Here is a 17308-nt window from a genome sequence, read left to right as displayed (position 1 = left end):
ACAGCTGTAAAACTACACTTTGGAGGCTGGGTTAAAGGAACTTGTCATGCTAACAGTGACCTCCTGATGCTGTGTCTTTAGAACATCTTCTGGCATTTCCAGTGGATAAGTTGTTTTAAAGGGAAAACACGGTGCTTTTCTGCTATGTTACCCTTGTGAGGAAAAGCTTTATCTGTGTGACACCAAGCACACAGAGTGCTCAGGAGGGACTCGAGTCTGTTCTCTCCTGTGGGTCAGGGACACCGCGTGTGCCACATCCTGGCATGCCAAGGGTCCTTCCCCATCCCCACCGAGTTGTGTGAGACAGACACCACAGAAAACCTCAAGCTCGAAAACCGTAAGTATTAATGGCAAATGCAGAACACAAACAGACAGACATATTTTGGAGAGCTTGGCATTGTTATACAGTCACTATCATTACGGAGTCACTACGTCAAAGTAATACAAATTACTACTAGTACAGTAATTTGACATTATACAGCTTTTATCTTTAGTTTTAATTACATGACTCTGTATTGTCAACACAGTTATAAAATAGAAAAACTAATCCCTCCCAGCAGGTCCTCAGCAAGAGCAGCCATAAGCTTTAGCTGTGTGTTTTAAGCAGGCCCCACAGACACCAAACGCGGGTGCAGGGTTCACCCCACCCCGAGCCGTGCCGAGCTGTGCCGTGCCGTGCCGTGCCGTGCCCTCACGCTCCATGGCCGTGCCCGCCCCGCTCGCGGCCCCGCCCCTCCCGCCTCCCCCCGCCGGCGGTGTTACTGCTGCAAATCCTGGATGCAGAGTCCTGCAAGGTGGGGAGGCTGCTCCCACACCACGTGCTCTGATGTTGGCATGTCAGTGGGAAAGCTCATGCTCAACTTATTTTTTTTTTTTTTCCCTTTTTTAATGGTTCCATCTTCTGTTTGCTGCATCTGTGCATTGGTGGTCAGTGTAGTTGGTGAAAACTAACTGGTTAAATGTGGGCTCTGTTGTAGTGTTAGAAGTCTGCACGCTTTCATTGTTGCAGTAAGTTTTGTGTTGTCTTACTTGGTCGGTGCAGCAGGATGGCCATGTGCTTCTTTTGACTAGAGGAGGCTAAAATGAAGTCTAAGAATCTCCTCTTAAAGATACAAAGCTTCATTAACAGCTAATTGGTTCAAGTTTGACTTCAGAAGTACTTTTGTTGGTTCAAAGTATTGCCTGAATATCATGAAGTGAGAGAGAGTGAAATTCCAGGGGCTTCACCTGTGTCTAGTGTGTTTTACTTCCAAAATCTGTTGTGCTGATGAACCCTAAAGATGAAATTTTCATAACTTATCTGTCTTCCATGTATCTCAGTCTTTGTTTTGTTTTTTCTTTAACTCCCTCCTCTGATCAGTCTTTTAGTCTGATTTTTTTTTTTTTGTCTTTCTGCTATATTGATGTTGTTCCAAGAAGTCTGTATTGGACCTTTTCAAAAGGTTTATTTGGAGAGGTGCTCTTATTTCTTGTCATTTGTTGAAATAAAGAAAGGAGCAACAGAAAGCCATTCATTTACTTGGGAATGAGACTGGTATTACAGGAATCTAGAATGGCGTGGGTTTTTTTTCCTTCAGGTAAGAAAGGTTGTTTTGCAAAAGTTGGCTTATGTCAGTGTGTTTTTTGTGTAAGGTTTGTATTGTGTTTCTTCAGTTATTGGGATCAATTGCTCCACATTTTTTTGTTCCACCAGCCCTTGAAGAACCTGGACCTTTGCTAAAACAAACATGTTAACATGAATAAGGACTGGCTTCTTACTCCCCTCTTTACTTGAAATATTAAAAGTCTAGGACAGTAAACATCCCTTATGCATGTGACAGTGACAAATACTGAATTATTCTGTGAATAATTCTGTGAATATTTACCAGGGGATTTGGACAGGACATGAATTACAAAACTAATCAATTTTATTTACAAAATGTTGATTTTTTTCCCCCCCTTCATTGTGCAAGATGCATTGCTTGGAATAAGTATTTTCTTAACTTTCACTCATTGTTACGCTAATGTTGGGATTTTACAAGAACTGTGACTGTGAGAAGGCAGTATTGTAACTCCCATGTTTGCTTTTTTTTTTATTCAGTGATACAGATTCAGATAGTTCATCAACTACACTCTTCTCTTCATCTTCAGCACTATCTGATGAAGATGTTCATCCACATGAGAAGGATAACAGATCTTACTGTCTTAGGACAAAGGATGAGTTGCCTATTGATGTAAGTACAGTGCAGTATTTTTTAAACCCTTTGCTACTAACCCAGCTAAAAATTTATATTTTAAGTCAGTCCTCCTGTGTCAAGATGGGGATAGAATCAGAATATAAAAAAACAATGCCAAGGCTGAGCTATACACAGTTTAGTAGGTAAAGCAAAAGCCACCCACACTAGCAAAGCAAACCCAAAAATTGATTTACCACTTTCCAGGACAGGCAGGTGTTCTGCCATCCCCAGCAAAGCTGGGCTCTGTGTGTAACTTTTGCTTGGACATACAAACACCATCCTTGGAAATGTCCCTTGTTCTCCTTTTTCACCCAGCTTTGTATCCTGAGCATGATGTTACGTGGTGTGGAATGTTCCTTTGGTCTGTGCAGGTCACCTGTGCTGGCTGTGCCCTTCCCAGCTCCTTTTGCACCCCCTCACTGGTGGGTTGGCATGAAAGGCAGAAGAGGCCTTGGCTCTATCTAAGCCCTGCTCAGCAATAATAAAAACATCTCTGTATTGTTAGCAGTGTTGCCAGCACAGATCGAAAACACAACCTGTAACAGCCACTGTGAAGAAAATTGACTTTTCTGCAGTGAAACCCACCACAGTTAATAGCATAGAAAGTCATGTTTTTTCAGGTATAGGTATTAAGGATTGTTAGTGGAACTGTTTCAAAAATCTCTTGCTTTGAAACAAGGATTGGCAGATACTGTATATAGTGTGGCAGAAAGTACCATTTTGAAATACAGGATCAGAATGTTACCTTCCTGCTTGTCTTTGACCTTTGAATTCTCTTACAAAAGTGACTCAGTTAAGTCTTAGCAGTGAATTGATTTAATGTTGGAAAAATCACTGGCCAGTAGAAGATGGATGGTGTAGATGGTGTTTTTATCTGAATTTATGGTTGTGTTTAGTGGTACAGCATTTGGGAAGGTCTCAGCCTTTTTGTTCTTTGCATTGCTCTCTAAGCCTTTGCCAGGCACTTTTGTTAAGAGTAAAGATTATCAGGTGAGGTGTTGATAAACTGAGGTAAGATTCTTCTGTTTGTGTGGGATTTTATTTTGAGTTGTACTCTTTAAAAAGTGCGGCTCAGTGCTAAGATCAGGGTGTTGAGTTTGAACAAAATGCTTATTCTAGTTTCCTTGTATTTCATAAAGTCTTTACTGAATTCATCATTGCTCTCTAAGCCTTTGCCAGGCACTTTTGTTAAGAGTAAAGATTATCAGGTGAGGTGTTGATAAACCGAGGTAAGATTCTTCTGTTTGTGTGGGGTTTTATTTTGAGTTGTACTCTTTAAAAGTGCAGTTCAGTGCTAAGATCAGGGTGTTGAATTTGAACAAAATGCTTACTCTAGTCTTCTTGTATTTCATAGTGTCTTTACTGAATTCACAGCAGCATAGTATATACATAGAAATCTGAGTTTGTGGGTAAATTGGAGATTATGAACTTGGTGTTAATGTCTTTGATAGTAGATTTTGATCCTTATATGGGCAAAAGCCTAATTTGAATATTGTGTAGTACTCATATTGTGTAGTACTCATTTTTGTATCTGAAGTTTGGCTTTTTGTGTTCTCTCTGATGTCTAGTACCAAATGCAACTTTCAGCTAAAAATAATTCCCTTTGTATAGGTTGTTATGATGTTTACATCTTCTATAATGATCCAAGTCACGATATAAATGGACAGACTCCATTTGTTGAATCAGATGATACACATTTGGTGTATTTTATGCTATATTGCTTCTTGCAGCATACATTTTTCTTCAGCATGCATTGGATGTTATTGCAAGTGGTCTTATTTTTTGATTTCTGATTGTTTAATTATTGTGTTGTATATTGAGCTTGGATGAAATGCCTGTCAGTTGTTGGCTTTCTTCTTTTAAATAAAACTGGTTTCTGCCATGGTTGTGAAGGAAATATGTAGAGCAGTGTCTCTGTAGGAGAGATTGCCTTAAAAGTGGTGGTCCCCCAAGATGAATTCATTTAGGATGATTCTGAAAGAGGCAAATCAAACTAGATTTTTTAAAAATAAGTCTTCAAAATGCCAGGGGATTTTTCCAAACTGTCAAATTTCTGCAGTGACAAAGTGGTAAGTGCCTTTGTGTGATATAATATTCTAAACATTGACTTGATGTTTGCAGAAATTGCCTCCTGTTGAAGACTTATCAATAATTCTTCCAGATAATGTTGAACTGAAGCTCTTTGGGACAGTTTCCAGTGTCGTTGAGCAGCTAGGTAGGCAAGATATGTTTGTTTTACTTTTAATTGTGTTTCTATGTGACTTCCATCTTTAATTTTTTTAATTCAGACCCCTTTTTTTCTGCTGTGTATTATGGTTTTTATATTGACACTGCCCACAGTTAGTGTATTTAAATGTTTTAACAAGGTCTTACAGTTGCAGGTGCTACTTTTGAATAATCCCTGCATATGTAGGAGCTGAAAGCACAGATGCAGTACAATGCAGTCCCAAGTGCTTGCTTGTTAGTAGATGAGGACAGGAAATAGACTTGTTTCTTCAGCAGTGCAAGTTCATTCATTTATTTATTGATTTATATCTTTATTCCTTCCACTTTTGGCACCTTGAGCAAATGAAAGCTGCCCATTGTCAGCAGTCAGAGGATGGTGTGACTAACATGATTTATAGGTGGAGGGTAAGCTTAATGTGATTGAGATACAGAATGGATGTAAGCTTAACTGCAGGCATTGAGATTTAGGGATCTTTTTGGATCTGTGTAGGACCTCAGTATTTGATAAATGAAATCAAAGTTTTGCTGAAGCTCATATTACTAAAACATCCACAGTGTGTTTGTATTTAAGCTGTTTCAAGTGTTCCTTCTGCTTGAACTGCATTCCAGGCAGTTTGCTTATGAAAATTAGAAATTAAATTCAAATTTGAAGTATTTAGGCTGAATGTAGTACAAAAGAAAGTATGTAACTTTTGCTATTAATTTTTCTTTTAAAAGACTTCAGGTAATACAGGCAATTCCTCTACATTATTTTATTGTAGTCATATTTAATTTCATTCATTTGCAAGAAGCTGGGAGGAGGGTGTTGAAGGTGGTAATCTGGTTCTTTTCCACTTTGCCCTTTCTTGCTTATTGATAATAATGGGCGTTTCAAGAAGGCTGCCTTCAGCTAAAATGGTAGTTTGAAAACAGGTTTTAAAAACAATTTGAATCATACTTGCTATTATAAGACTGCAGTTTTGAAAACCATCCTTAATTCTAATCCTCACTGGTGAGTATAATGTTTTCTCCAATACCAGCTTACTGGTAGGTGAAGTCTTCAAGCCACATCCTACTTTATGCTATGTACATTTATAAAGTGTTGAATTAGATTTGTTGGTGAAAGCTAGAAAACAAGCTAATACTCATAATGAAGTAAAACTATATGAATGGCATAAACCCCCAGGATATCTGTGATTATTTTCTTGATTTTCCTACCTTGCTTTATGACTTTTCTTTTTCCACATTTTAGTTTCTTTACAGTTCTTCTGAAAACAGTCATCAATTCCAGTTATTTGTGGCTATATTAGGGATCCCAGCTAATTGGGGATTTTTGTTTTGATTTTTGAACTAAATTGATACCGCTGTATACCAGGTTTGTATCTGATCTGACGGGAGTTGATTTTGTATTTGGAAGCCACCAATATTATTCTGACACAACAGTCAGTATTCTTTTTCTGTCCCTTTGATGTCCCTAAGAATCTCTGCTGTTCTCTGCAGCAAGCTTCCAAGTTCATCAGTGTGCAGTGAGTGAGTGATACTTGTAAGTGGATATTTCATCTTGTGAGGTAAATTTCAGGCTAGAACAGTGTAGGTTCATGCTTGCTGTGCAGTAGCTAAAAGCAAAATGACAGTACTTTCTGTGAACTTCTGCTCAGTGTATCAGAATTTAACAAAACTTGTGCTGTGTTTTGCTTCAAGGTATTTAAATAGAAGAGAAAAATTCACTGTGTGGGTTGGGATCTGGAAAGTAAACAGCTTTGGTGTATATGAGAAACTTTCCCTGGGGCTGTACTTTGGGCTCTGCAAGAGTAGAAGCTGATAATTTAGGATGGGTTGGGGTATGGGAAGCTGTAAGTCAGATAGGTTGGAAGTGGTAATGTTTCTCCTAAGTTTCATGGGACTGGTGTGTTGTACATTTTCAGAATATATTTTCCTCAGCCTACTGCAGGCTGGAAGCTACGCGTGGTGAATCAAGTTGAGAACATAATCTGAGAGGTTTTGGTGTTTGGTTGTTCTTGTGTAGGGATTTTTTTGTGTAGGTGTTTGGGGGTTTTGTCTGGTTTTTGGTTTTTTTTTTTTAGGGATTTTTTTGTGTAGATGTTTGGGGGTTTTTGTCTTTTTTTTTTTTTTTTTTGCTAAGGTATATTTCTCATGAGGTTTGAACAACACATTGGGTATTTTCACTATATGTTTTATCTTAAAGGTAGGCACAAAAGAAATTGATTTCACAAATTCTCTTGAAATTCAGTGAACTGTTAAGCCTGTGGAATTTTCATTTCCTTGTTTGGCACATTAAGTTTTTTGCAGATTGCGGTAGTAGCAGTAACTTTTAGTTTGGTGGCATGTTGATCGCTGAAAGTCCTTTTATGTGAGTTTAGCAGTGAAGATCTTGAGCTTTCTCTGGAGTCTGAGTGACACTATATACTTGAGTGACTTTATTTGCTGATGGACAGTCATTGAGAATGAATTTCTCTACCTGTAAAACAACAGAAAGCTTAATTGAGCAATGATTGTTAGGCCCAAATATCTATGAGACTTCTGTGGCATTAAATTGCAGAATGTCTAACAGATTGGGTATATGCATGTATAAACACCATCAGTTGCTACTGTGACTGAACTGCCAGAAAGCTTTCGTGTTCTGGTGTGATTCTTACGACTCTCTTTACCTCAGAGAACAATAATTCTGTAAACAACAGAGTGCATTAGCACTCATGTATCATTGGAGAAGGAGTGTGTGATAATACGTACTTTTAAACATGTGCAAGAATATTTGGTTGCAGCTCTACAAACGGAAGTAGACAAGTAGTGGTGTGGTTTGAGTTTTACTGCAATTAACTACATGCTGTTGAAACATAAAGTTCTAATTTATTTTTTTATTTCCATTTTAGTAATAATTGAATCACTGAGAGGCCTACCTCCAGTAAATGAGGAAAGCATAATTTTTAAAGAAGATCGGCAAGCAGTAGGAAAGGTGGGTGTAAAATAAAAACTTGTTATTCTAATACAGAATTGGAAGTATTCTTTAGTGCTACAGAAAATAGAGTTGAAGTCTACTAAATGAAAGATAATGTTTTCTTGATCTAGAGGTTTTCTCTGTGCCTTTGACTCTTGCTATATTCATCTGTTTTTTTAAATCTCAAGAATTCCTAACCTGGAATTAATTGCATCCTTGCAGAATTACAGTATCTGGTGAGTTTCCAGTGTTTGAGAGGGGAGGAAGAGATAGTTTTCAGATGTATGATGCGTTGGAATAACAGGCTGTGTGCTCTTTTACTGCCAGGTAGACGCAGGGGTTAGAGTGAAATTTTATGAAAAATGGAGAGTGTTTTCTTCTATGCTGTGCTGTTCTGATTTAAAGCCAGTGATGAATGTTTGCTGAGAGGGTTGTTGTACTGAATCCTCTGTTTTTCTGTAGAAGGAAAGCCATCGTCCACAATGGTTACTACTGAAATATCTCTAAATGCTGATGTGAGTGGAACAAACTTAGCCTGAATTGCAGATATTCTGTAAAACATGGCAGGATTGTCTGCTCTCCATGGAACTGGGAAACAAGCAGTAACTGTTGTAAAGGCATCTTGTTAAGATGAACTTGGAGGAAAAAATGATCGGGAGATTCTTCCAAGTGTTACGAGACTTGAAAGCATAACAGGCAGAGAAAACCAGAGATTTGACAAAAGGAGGGATTACTAAGGCTATGAGAACTTACTGTTCCGCATCATAAAGAGCAGTAGTTGGGGAAATACACTGTCAAACAAAATTCAATAATAAAAAAGTGTGAAAGGAACTTTTATTTAATGCTGCATTTTGAAAATATATTGGACTTCTTAAATATCATTGTCTGCAATGAAATTAGCTACTACTAATCTACTTGTAGTTTACTTAAGCATTTTAATTTTATTTCTTTCAGATATTTGAGATATTTGGTCCTGTTTCACATCCTTTTTATGTGCTAAGATTTAACAGCTCTGAGCATATCAAAGAGAAGGGTATTAATGTGCAAGATAGCATGTATTTTGCTCCATCAGTAGAAGACTTCACCCAGTATATATTTGCAGAAAAACTAAAACAGTGAGTCTGATTTACTTTCTGATCTGTTTATATTGTTTTCTTATATAGCAAAAATGTTGCATTAAAGTTGAGTCTTCAGTGAGAAACTGTAATACTAAGCTTAATACTGTATGTTTTCTTGAAATATTCTCAACTATTTTGTAATAACAAGACTGCACTATTTTGCCTTGGAGTACAAAAAAGAGTAGCTGTAAACTGCAAGCCTTTTAAGTGCTGTAATTACTAAAGTTTAGCTTATTCTACTTAATATATTAAGCTTGCTTTCTTTTTATGCTGCTGTTGACTAAAATACCACAGCTAGAAAAGTTCATTCATACTTCCTCCATACCCTCTGATACACATATTCTGGAGTACAAAAAAGAGTTTTTCAAGATGAACTTTCCAGATTTTGTTACTCTTTAGATTCGTTTATAGTTTCAGAACTGATTATAAACTTGTTTGCATTCTGAACAAGTCTGTATTAAGTTACTATTTTTATTTCATATCATAATGCTGGAATTGAAATGTAATTATCAGTAAGTTTCACAATTGGAGGATAACAATTCTAGATAAAAATTACCCTCTAAATTTGCAAGAGAGGAGAGATTTGAGTGACAAGGTAGTATGATGTTCAGAAACTTCTCAGCAGTGTTTGTGTATCCCAGTCTGAGGAAAGTAGCACGCATAAATAGGACTTGACGCCAGTTAGAGGAAAGTGTACTCAAAGATACAAACTAAGAAATAAAACATAATAAATGACAGCTAGATATTAATGTTCTAATTATTGATGAGCAATCATCTGAAATAACTATAGGCTAGATATCTTGTGTCATACAAGTGACTGTTTCTTAGGATTAGTTCTCAGGGGTTGGTTAATTGTCTGCATACATTACAGCTGTGCCAGTATTCATACTGAATAGTTCTTTTCTTTAGTCAGACCTGCAAGAGTCTTCTTTTTAACTTCCTTATTTCGGTGCAAGCAACAAGCATGTTTTCTTTCCTTCAGTGAGGACCAAAATAGATCACTTTCTTGCTCTGATGCTTGTTTGTTTTTCTGCAGCATTTTGATGCCAGCTGGTCTTTGATTTGCGCTATTAAACTTTGTTGCTTAGCACAGTAAAGTGCACAGACTTTAATCATCTGCTTGCTGCATCAATAACTGTGTGCTGTACTTAGCATCTGAGATGGGAGACTTGTGTTTTACTTTGTTTCATGCTTTGGAAATAGTTTGGAAAACCTTTTTTCATTTGGTAGTACTTCATTGTCTTAGGTGGTAAAAACCTGAAACCTGGGTACCATCCTTCAGACTTCCATGACTTACCAGGACAGCTGAACAGTGCTTCAGACATTGTTTCTTGTCTTGATCAGGATGAGTAGTGTGACTTAAGTTACAGTACATTAAAACAATAATTCATTTCTGGGTTTTGTCAGTCCAGTTTCTTAAGCTTGTGTGAAGCATTTGGTGCTATTGACTGAAGCTGCCTTTTCACTAAATAGGTTTCATTAAAAACAGATGAAGAATTTCTGATTTCTGAATTGTGCTGTAATGCTGTATAAAGACACTTCAATGCTATAAGAATGTGACATGAATAGTAGAAAAGTCAGGCTTTGGTCAGTGATCCACTAAAGACATTTGTACCTTAGTAGATGGCAAATTTGATAACCAATAATTTTTATTTTCTGCTTTTTCTTAGTTTGACTGTGTGCAGACCAGATTGTGGAGTATTACAGGCTTAAAGTTTCAAAACTGTGATGGTTCTTTGAAAAGGAAAGGAATCAAGATTAAGATCTGAAAGAAACACTGAATTTGAAGCTTTTTCTGAAGTCTGAAATGCAATCTGCTTGCATTGTACGAAGTTGCAGTGCTATGAATAAGCCTTACACTCTACAGAAAAATAAGTGAAAGTGTAGTGTAAAACTTTCTGAATGCAAAATAATTTGTTGCTAAAGATAGGCTTGTGTTGTATTGTCTGAAACCCAGTTCAAAAAAAGCTCATGTATTTTCATGATTCCTCTGAATTACCTTTTGTTAGACTTCAAGATCTTACAGTATGTAACTTCACAAGTCAAAAGAATTACTGTATTGTTCTTTGCAGAAGATATTAAATACCTCAGAGCATGAAAAGCAGTTTTTGTTTGCTGAAATGAGGAAGGCTGCTTTGGGTCAGTGAGATAAGCTGCCTGACCTTGAATGGTTTAAAGTTTGCTGTCAGTGATGTTACATATTGCTGAGTGACTGTAGGTCTTGGCAGTTCTTGTGAGCTCTGGTATTTCTGGCTGGCATGTGTTGCTCCAAAATAACAAGATGAAAGGAAGAAACAGTTCAGTTCATAATAATAAAATGAGTTTTCTACAGCTGAGAAATAACTTGTATAGAGTCCTTATGTTCCTCCCTGTAATGTTTTCTTCTAATTGAACTTCAAAATGTCTTCCTTGCCTTCCTTTTTGCTCATAATGTCAAAAGGACATGTAGAGGTTGAACTTCAGTTTTGTAGTTAGGGACTGAGGCACAAGGTACCTCCAGATGACTTGCCCGGGCTCTCATGGGTGTAACTAAGCACCTCTGAAGTACAGGCTGCTGATGCCGATGGTTATGTCTTTTTTTTGTAGTTACTGCTGCTTGAGTGTTGCTGACTTGATGGATACATAAAAAACTCTTGTTTATTGGAGCAGTGACTGAGGGCATTTTACACTGAGCACGTAGATGTTTTTAGCTGTGTGGTTCCATTTTCAGTATTGCACTGTTTTATACAGTTTTTCTGCATAGATAAGGATTGTACCTTGACATTTCAGACCAAAACACATAAAATTTGAGAGCAGCAGGGAAAAAAACTTCAAGACTACTGACAGTGTAATTTAAATATGTTTCTTTGCTAATCCAAGAAATTACTTGATCTTTAGTGAAGGACTTTGCAGTAGGTTAAATAAATTAGACTAATCCAAATTTATTTTGGTGCTTGTCAAGGCAAGACAATTGAGCTTTTGTGTCTTTAAATGTCTTTTGCCTTGCAATTTAATTTTACATTTGCAAAAAATAAAAGGTGAAACCTAGTTACCTAGCTAACATTGTCTTAATAAGATTGTAAGCCAAGCACTGAGGGTCTTCTGAATTTACTTTGCTGTAGTTATACTGAAAGCCTGTGTCCCACTGAATGAGTTCATGTGTCCTACTGAATAAGCAGGTTCTTTTAAACTGAGGATACATGTTCTGAAACCAGAAGAATAGGAATGCTTGTGATTGTTGTCAACAGTTAGCATAAGAAAGTTGCAGTGAGCTCAGTTCAGGTTTAAAGCAATTAAGGTTCAAAAGGATCTGTTTAGAGGATATTGACTAAAACTCAATGTTAGGATATTTGACTGAAATGTTCAGTCATCACATGAAGTGGGAAGATTATTCAAGAGTAGTGAAGCCCCAAGTTGACCTATATGTTAATGTTTGCTTATAAACAATATTAAAAACTAACTCTTTGAAAAGAGGAAACTCCTGTTCTGGGAGACCTGGTACCTTATAGAAGGTGCTAGCCTTCCTTTATCTGGATTGTCTAATTTGCGTTTTGTGTTGTTTTTTTTTTCTTTCAGGGAAAAAGGTTCAGATGCATCTTGGAAGAATGACCAAGAACCACCACCTGAAGTAATTATAAAGGGGTTTTTTTGTTTATTGTTTTTACACAAGTCATATGTGGAAAATATTTTGTGCAGAGCAAGTAATTAGCAAGCTTATCTTTTTATGGAGGCAAGACTTGAAGGTACCTCTTCATTGAAAGAAAGGATCATGGACCTTGGAGAGGTCTCATAGTGAGTGTAGAGAGTACTACCTGTCTCTCTGCTTGCTTTTTGCAGTTTGCAGAATTGTGTATCTTCAGTTCCTCTAGTCCTTCAAGAATATATTTGACAACCTGAATGTTTAACTTTGGTTAGCAGTGCTCTTACCTTCCTTAATAATTTTGCTTCTGTTAGGGAATTTTTGTCCCTGTCATTCTTTCACTGCAGTTTTGTCTGCAAGCAATTGTTTGTCTTTAAAGGCTTAATAGTACTCTGTAAACTTACTACTTGGACATTTCAACTGTCTGCTCTTCACAATTAACTTGAAATCTCTGTTGCGTTCTTTAAATGGCTTCATAGTAAGCTTACCCTACAGTTTGCTGTTATAAAACAAGAGTTCCATGAGTTGGCATGGGCTTCTTCCACAAAAATGCTGTCATACAGGGTCATGTTGAATTAGGAGCTCCTTGTGCCCATTGACATAATTTGCTATAGAATCTATAAGTATTTCTTCAATGACTTAATGTCAGTGGTCCTTAACTCCACTTTAGCTATACATTTTGTGAGTATTCAATAAGAATCACAAGGCTGGTAGTTTTATTGAATTGTTTTAAATCACAACAGTTGAGTCACTTTTTCTTGCAATTTCTACTTTAAACATATACAAAGTAGCTGAAATTCCTATAAGCCTTGTGTCTGCCATAGTATTTTCAAGATACCTGTCTGTTTAGTTGTATCCTCAGTCATGTAAGTTTGAATTCAAAAGGTAGCAAAACCTTGTGTAACAAGAAGAAAACATTGCAGGGACATTGAATCTGTTGTAAATGACAGCATTCCTCAAAGCTGAAAATTTTATTGCTATTGCTATTCAACAGAAAGTGTTATTAAATATACTGCAGAAAATTCCAGTGTAGTGACAATTTTAGAGTAGAAATTTTTAATGTAGTTTTAATGCTGAATTATGTATTAGTTACCAAGTTAATTTTTATTTATTTTAAAAATTCATTTTTTAATTCACTTTATCAGCAGTTACTCTTTGAAAGCTTTTTCTTGGCAGTAACCAGCCAGCTCCTTTTTTTTTCTTAGTAACATATAGGTAATCAAACATTTGTGTTGAGCACTGGAATGTTGCTCTTTTCAGGAAAATTGGAAAGGATAACTGAGTCATGCATCAATTGTGTTATGATAAATTTTCAGAGTGTTAACTTTTTTATTGTACTGAGAAGCCAGCTGATTTTTTTTTTAACCAGGTTTTGGATTTCAGTGATGATGAAGTAGAAAGAGAGGCAAAACAGAAGAAAAAGAAGGCTCAAAGTCAAGGAAGGAAGAAAGTCAGATCAGACACGCTTCCATCAAGTGAGTGAATGCTATGTGAATGCTTTAATCTATGTGAATGTCTATTAATCTAAGTTAGGAATGCCTATTTATAACTATCTCAGTGACTGAGATTTTCTACAGTTAATAGTAATTCTTGACTTTTTAAACTTACATTTGAGTTTGTGGCTACATTCCATGTTTATTATTTTAGAAGAAAAACGAAGTTTTTTTTCTGTTGAAATGGAAGCCCTGTGGAAGGGAAGTGGTATAGCAGCAGAGCAATTGTTAGGGGAAAGTCAGAGGCTCTTAGGACAGTGCTGGTGAGGATTCTGATCAGGTGCCACCATTTGGTTGGGGTTCAGCTAAAGCCTTTGAGTGCTGGGAGTAGACAGAGGAAGGCCATATGCGATTTTTGGAATCCACTTCTTTGCAATCAAGGAAGGAGATACGGGTCATAGAGGGAGAATTTACTCCTCTGTCTAAAAGGAAGCTCTTCCTCACCCATGGCAATACAGATACTCTTCTAAATAACTCTTAATTTTGTAGCCTGCTGAGAACTTTGTGTTTACCTAATGCAGTCATTAGATGAACAAAGCTGTGTACAGATTTTCATAATATGAATAGCCTTCTTTACTCTCCTTTCTCCTGCTGTTGTTGTATCTGTTCCAGGTGCATGCTTGCAGCTGTGCTGTGTTTACCATTACCAAATTTTCTCTTCTCTCACGTCTCTCTAATGACAGAACATTGATTTCTGATTGCCATTTTGGTTGAATAATTCATATTGCAGTCTTTTTCTGTTCTCACTGGTCTGCTTTGGGTGCATGCTTTTTATTCCTCTCCTTTTAAATGCAACTTTCATCCCTTACCTTCTTCTACTGCTTACTTACCAGATTGACTCAGCTATCTGCAGCATGGTGCTTCCCCCATTGAATTTCTCAGACAGACTCCTGTGAGTTTGCTGCTCTCCTTTGTAAAGCTAATATGCATTGTGCCCTGCTGAAACCCTTTTCTCTTGATCTGGGAGATCAGTAGCTGTCCTTTAATACTTTTTGTGCAGTACAATGTTCTGTTCTATCTATCAAATAAAAGCCACGATCTTTCTTGGACTGGCTTTTGCCCTATGATTTTGACAAGTTTTTTTCCCTTAAGAGATGGATCTGAATTGTGATGCACTTTCTCTTCATTACTGATGGTTATTTTTTTCTGTTAATCCAGCATATGTGTGTTTTTCACCAGATCCTTGTTCTGCCAGTTTATTGCAGACCTGCCTTTGCCTAGGGCTTGCTGAAGCTGTTCTTACTGGGTGTTACTGTGTTCCATAACTGAGAACATAGCAGGAGGAACTGCTGCACTCTGTCAAGGAAGATAGGTTTAGATTTGCTGTGGATTTTTTGTAAATAATGTGGCACAGATTGAAGTTGTGTGCAGTTTGTTTTGGCTGTAGAATTCAACAGCAACGATATGTCACAAATTGAGGCACAAAGTTGGTCTCAGATGAAGACTTACATGAGCATATTAAAATTGCCTCTTGTTGCAGTATTTGATGAAAGAACAAAAATACTTACTCAAGTATTTCATTGCTTCCAAGAGGCCTGCTTGTACAAATGGAATCTTAACTCCTAATCCCCCATGAAAATGAATAGAAGTTCTGGTATCCAGCTACCTTTCCAGACTTAAAAACCTTTGAAAAGCTATGTAGTCTAGTACCAAGGATGTGGTTCACACAGGTTTTTAAATTTCATTGCTTTTATGCTGTGTTATATTGCTGAATACCTTGTTGCCCCCAGCCATAAAATCCTTGTGAGGGTTTAAGTTCTGCAGCTTTTTGAATATCTTAACAGCTCTTTGGAGCATTTTTAGTATTTCATTGCTTTTCATTTTATAGTCCTAATCCCAGTAAATCTTCTTTGATATTTATATAAAGGGGCAGTATATTTGTCATGAACATTAAATGTATACTTAGAGTGAGTTGTACAAGGAAGAATTTGTCTTAGAAAGATGAATGATGAAAGCTAATTGGCTAGAGGTAGAGACTGTCGTTTTTCTGATAGGGTAAGTTAATTTTATTATTGTGAGCTTGAATAATTTCTTGTGTCTTGTGTCAGTGCTGTTATACCAAATTGGGGCTGAAAGCTGGCTACCCTTTCATTGTAATGCAGTGTTGATTTATCTTTAGTTTTAAAATGGGCTGTTCTAAAATCTTGCTTTAAAAGCTTCCAAAATACTTAACATTTGTGTGTTCCTGAGATCCATTTATACAAATGAATAGTCTGGAGGGAAAGAAGATAAAATTTCTTTTTTAAAGACTGAGATTGCAACTCTCAGGATCATCCTTTTTATATTACTCCTGTCAATCAAGATTAGTTACTAAACAGTAGATTTGCTATTACTATTTTATTCTTCATGTATTAGTTGCCAGCATTATTTGTTGGTAAGATTGCTTTACAAATTTCTTTGACTTCAGCTTGAAAGATTTGTGAAGACTAAACCTGATCTTTCCAAAATAATATTACAGCTGTGTGGGGGGCGTTCTTATATTTGTTTATTCTTTAGGTGAGAATAAAGAACTTCATCACTCAGTGCAACAGCCTGCTTCAAGTTACTCAAGGGGGTACCGTGGCAGAGGGTTCTCCAGGGATCTGTTTCCTCCTCCATCTGGCCCTCGAGGGTTTTTCAGACCACAAGTAAGACCACCACCACTGGTCTTTTCAGACAGGAGGATGCAGCAGGAACCACCAGTGTTTCCACCACCTCCCCGAAGAGAAAATCCAGTGATGCAACAGTATGCCTTTCCTCCTCCAGATTTAGGTTATGCCAATGATTGGCATCAATTCCACCCTCCGCCTTCAAATATGAATATGATGTGGACAGGCCCAAACGTGTACAACTCATCCTACTCATTTCTGCCACCACCACCGCCACCACCGCCACCTCCTCCTCCAGACAGCCATCCTCCTCCCTTCAGGCCTTTATGAGATTCCGTACGGGTCCATGTAGAGCGCTGCAGTTTACAGGGAGAAAGAACAGCCTGCCAGGACTGCATTCCTTTATTTTGGAGATGCATTCTTTTACTGCAGAGGTAGAACAAATGCAGAATTTTGTGCTTTATGGGACATCTGTAGGAAATTATTTTTTTCTATGTTTGTTTTCTGTTTCAAAAAAAAAAAAGTATATTATAAATTTAACTGAATATTGAGTAATAGTTTATTTTTATAATATCTGCTACTTTAAGATGATAAATAAAAGCCTTTTGGAGATTGGTATGTAGTGGTGGAAATCTATTTTGTAATAAAAGTAAGAGTTTATATAATTACTGTTAAGTAGCAATGAGGGTATTTCACATAGACAATATTATAATATTTTTCGAATTATGGTGTATTGCTATGCTAAAACTTTTTTCGCAATTTCTGCAAATTTTGAAACCTACATGGGAACTGAAAATCTGACATCTAAATTTTGAGCTAAGTTTTTCACTGTATATAAGGCATAAACCACTATCCAGCTTTCAATACTTCACTAATTTCATTTTAACTAAAAGACTACATCTGGATGATTCTTTTTTAAAAATATCTGGAGTACCTAGGTCTGAATTTGGACCAGTGGCTGATTTGCTGTGTCACATTCAGTCTTCTGCAATAGTTTTAGAAGATCAACCTATTCACGTCTAATTTAGAATCTAAAAGCAGCATAATTTCTCTAGCTTGTCACTAGCTTCTCTAGCTCCTAGTGCAGAAATGCACATAAATACCTACTAGAGT

General features: G+C 36.9%; 1 protein-coding gene across 1 annotated transcript; it reads left to right on the top strand.

Moving 5' to 3' along the window:
• The first annotated feature begins 741 nt into the window (after positions 1-741).
• On the top strand, positions 742-16813 carry NAF1 (nuclear assembly factor 1 ribonucleoprotein). Its single transcript, XM_039700259.1, has 8 exons — positions 742-794; positions 2081-2213; positions 4338-4431; positions 7313-7395; positions 8332-8492; positions 12051-12102; positions 13484-13589; positions 16104-16813. Exons 1-8 carry the CDS (start codon positions 778-780, stop codon positions 16523-16525), a joined length of 1068 nt encoding a protein of 355 aa, XP_039556193.1. The 5' UTR covers positions 742-777; the 3' UTR covers positions 16526-16813.
• The last annotated feature ends 495 nt before the right edge of the window (positions 16814-17308 follow it).

This window comes from Passer montanus, unplaced genomic scaffold, assembly GCF_014805655.1.
Source record: "Passer montanus isolate IOZ18808 unplaced genomic scaffold, ASM1480565v1 scaffold14, whole genome shotgun sequence".
Lineage (NCBI taxonomy): Eukaryota > Metazoa > Chordata > Aves > Passeriformes > Passeridae > Passer > Passer montanus.
Note: the sequence above shows the minus strand (reverse complement) of the source record. Positions and strands in the feature narration are given on the sequence as shown.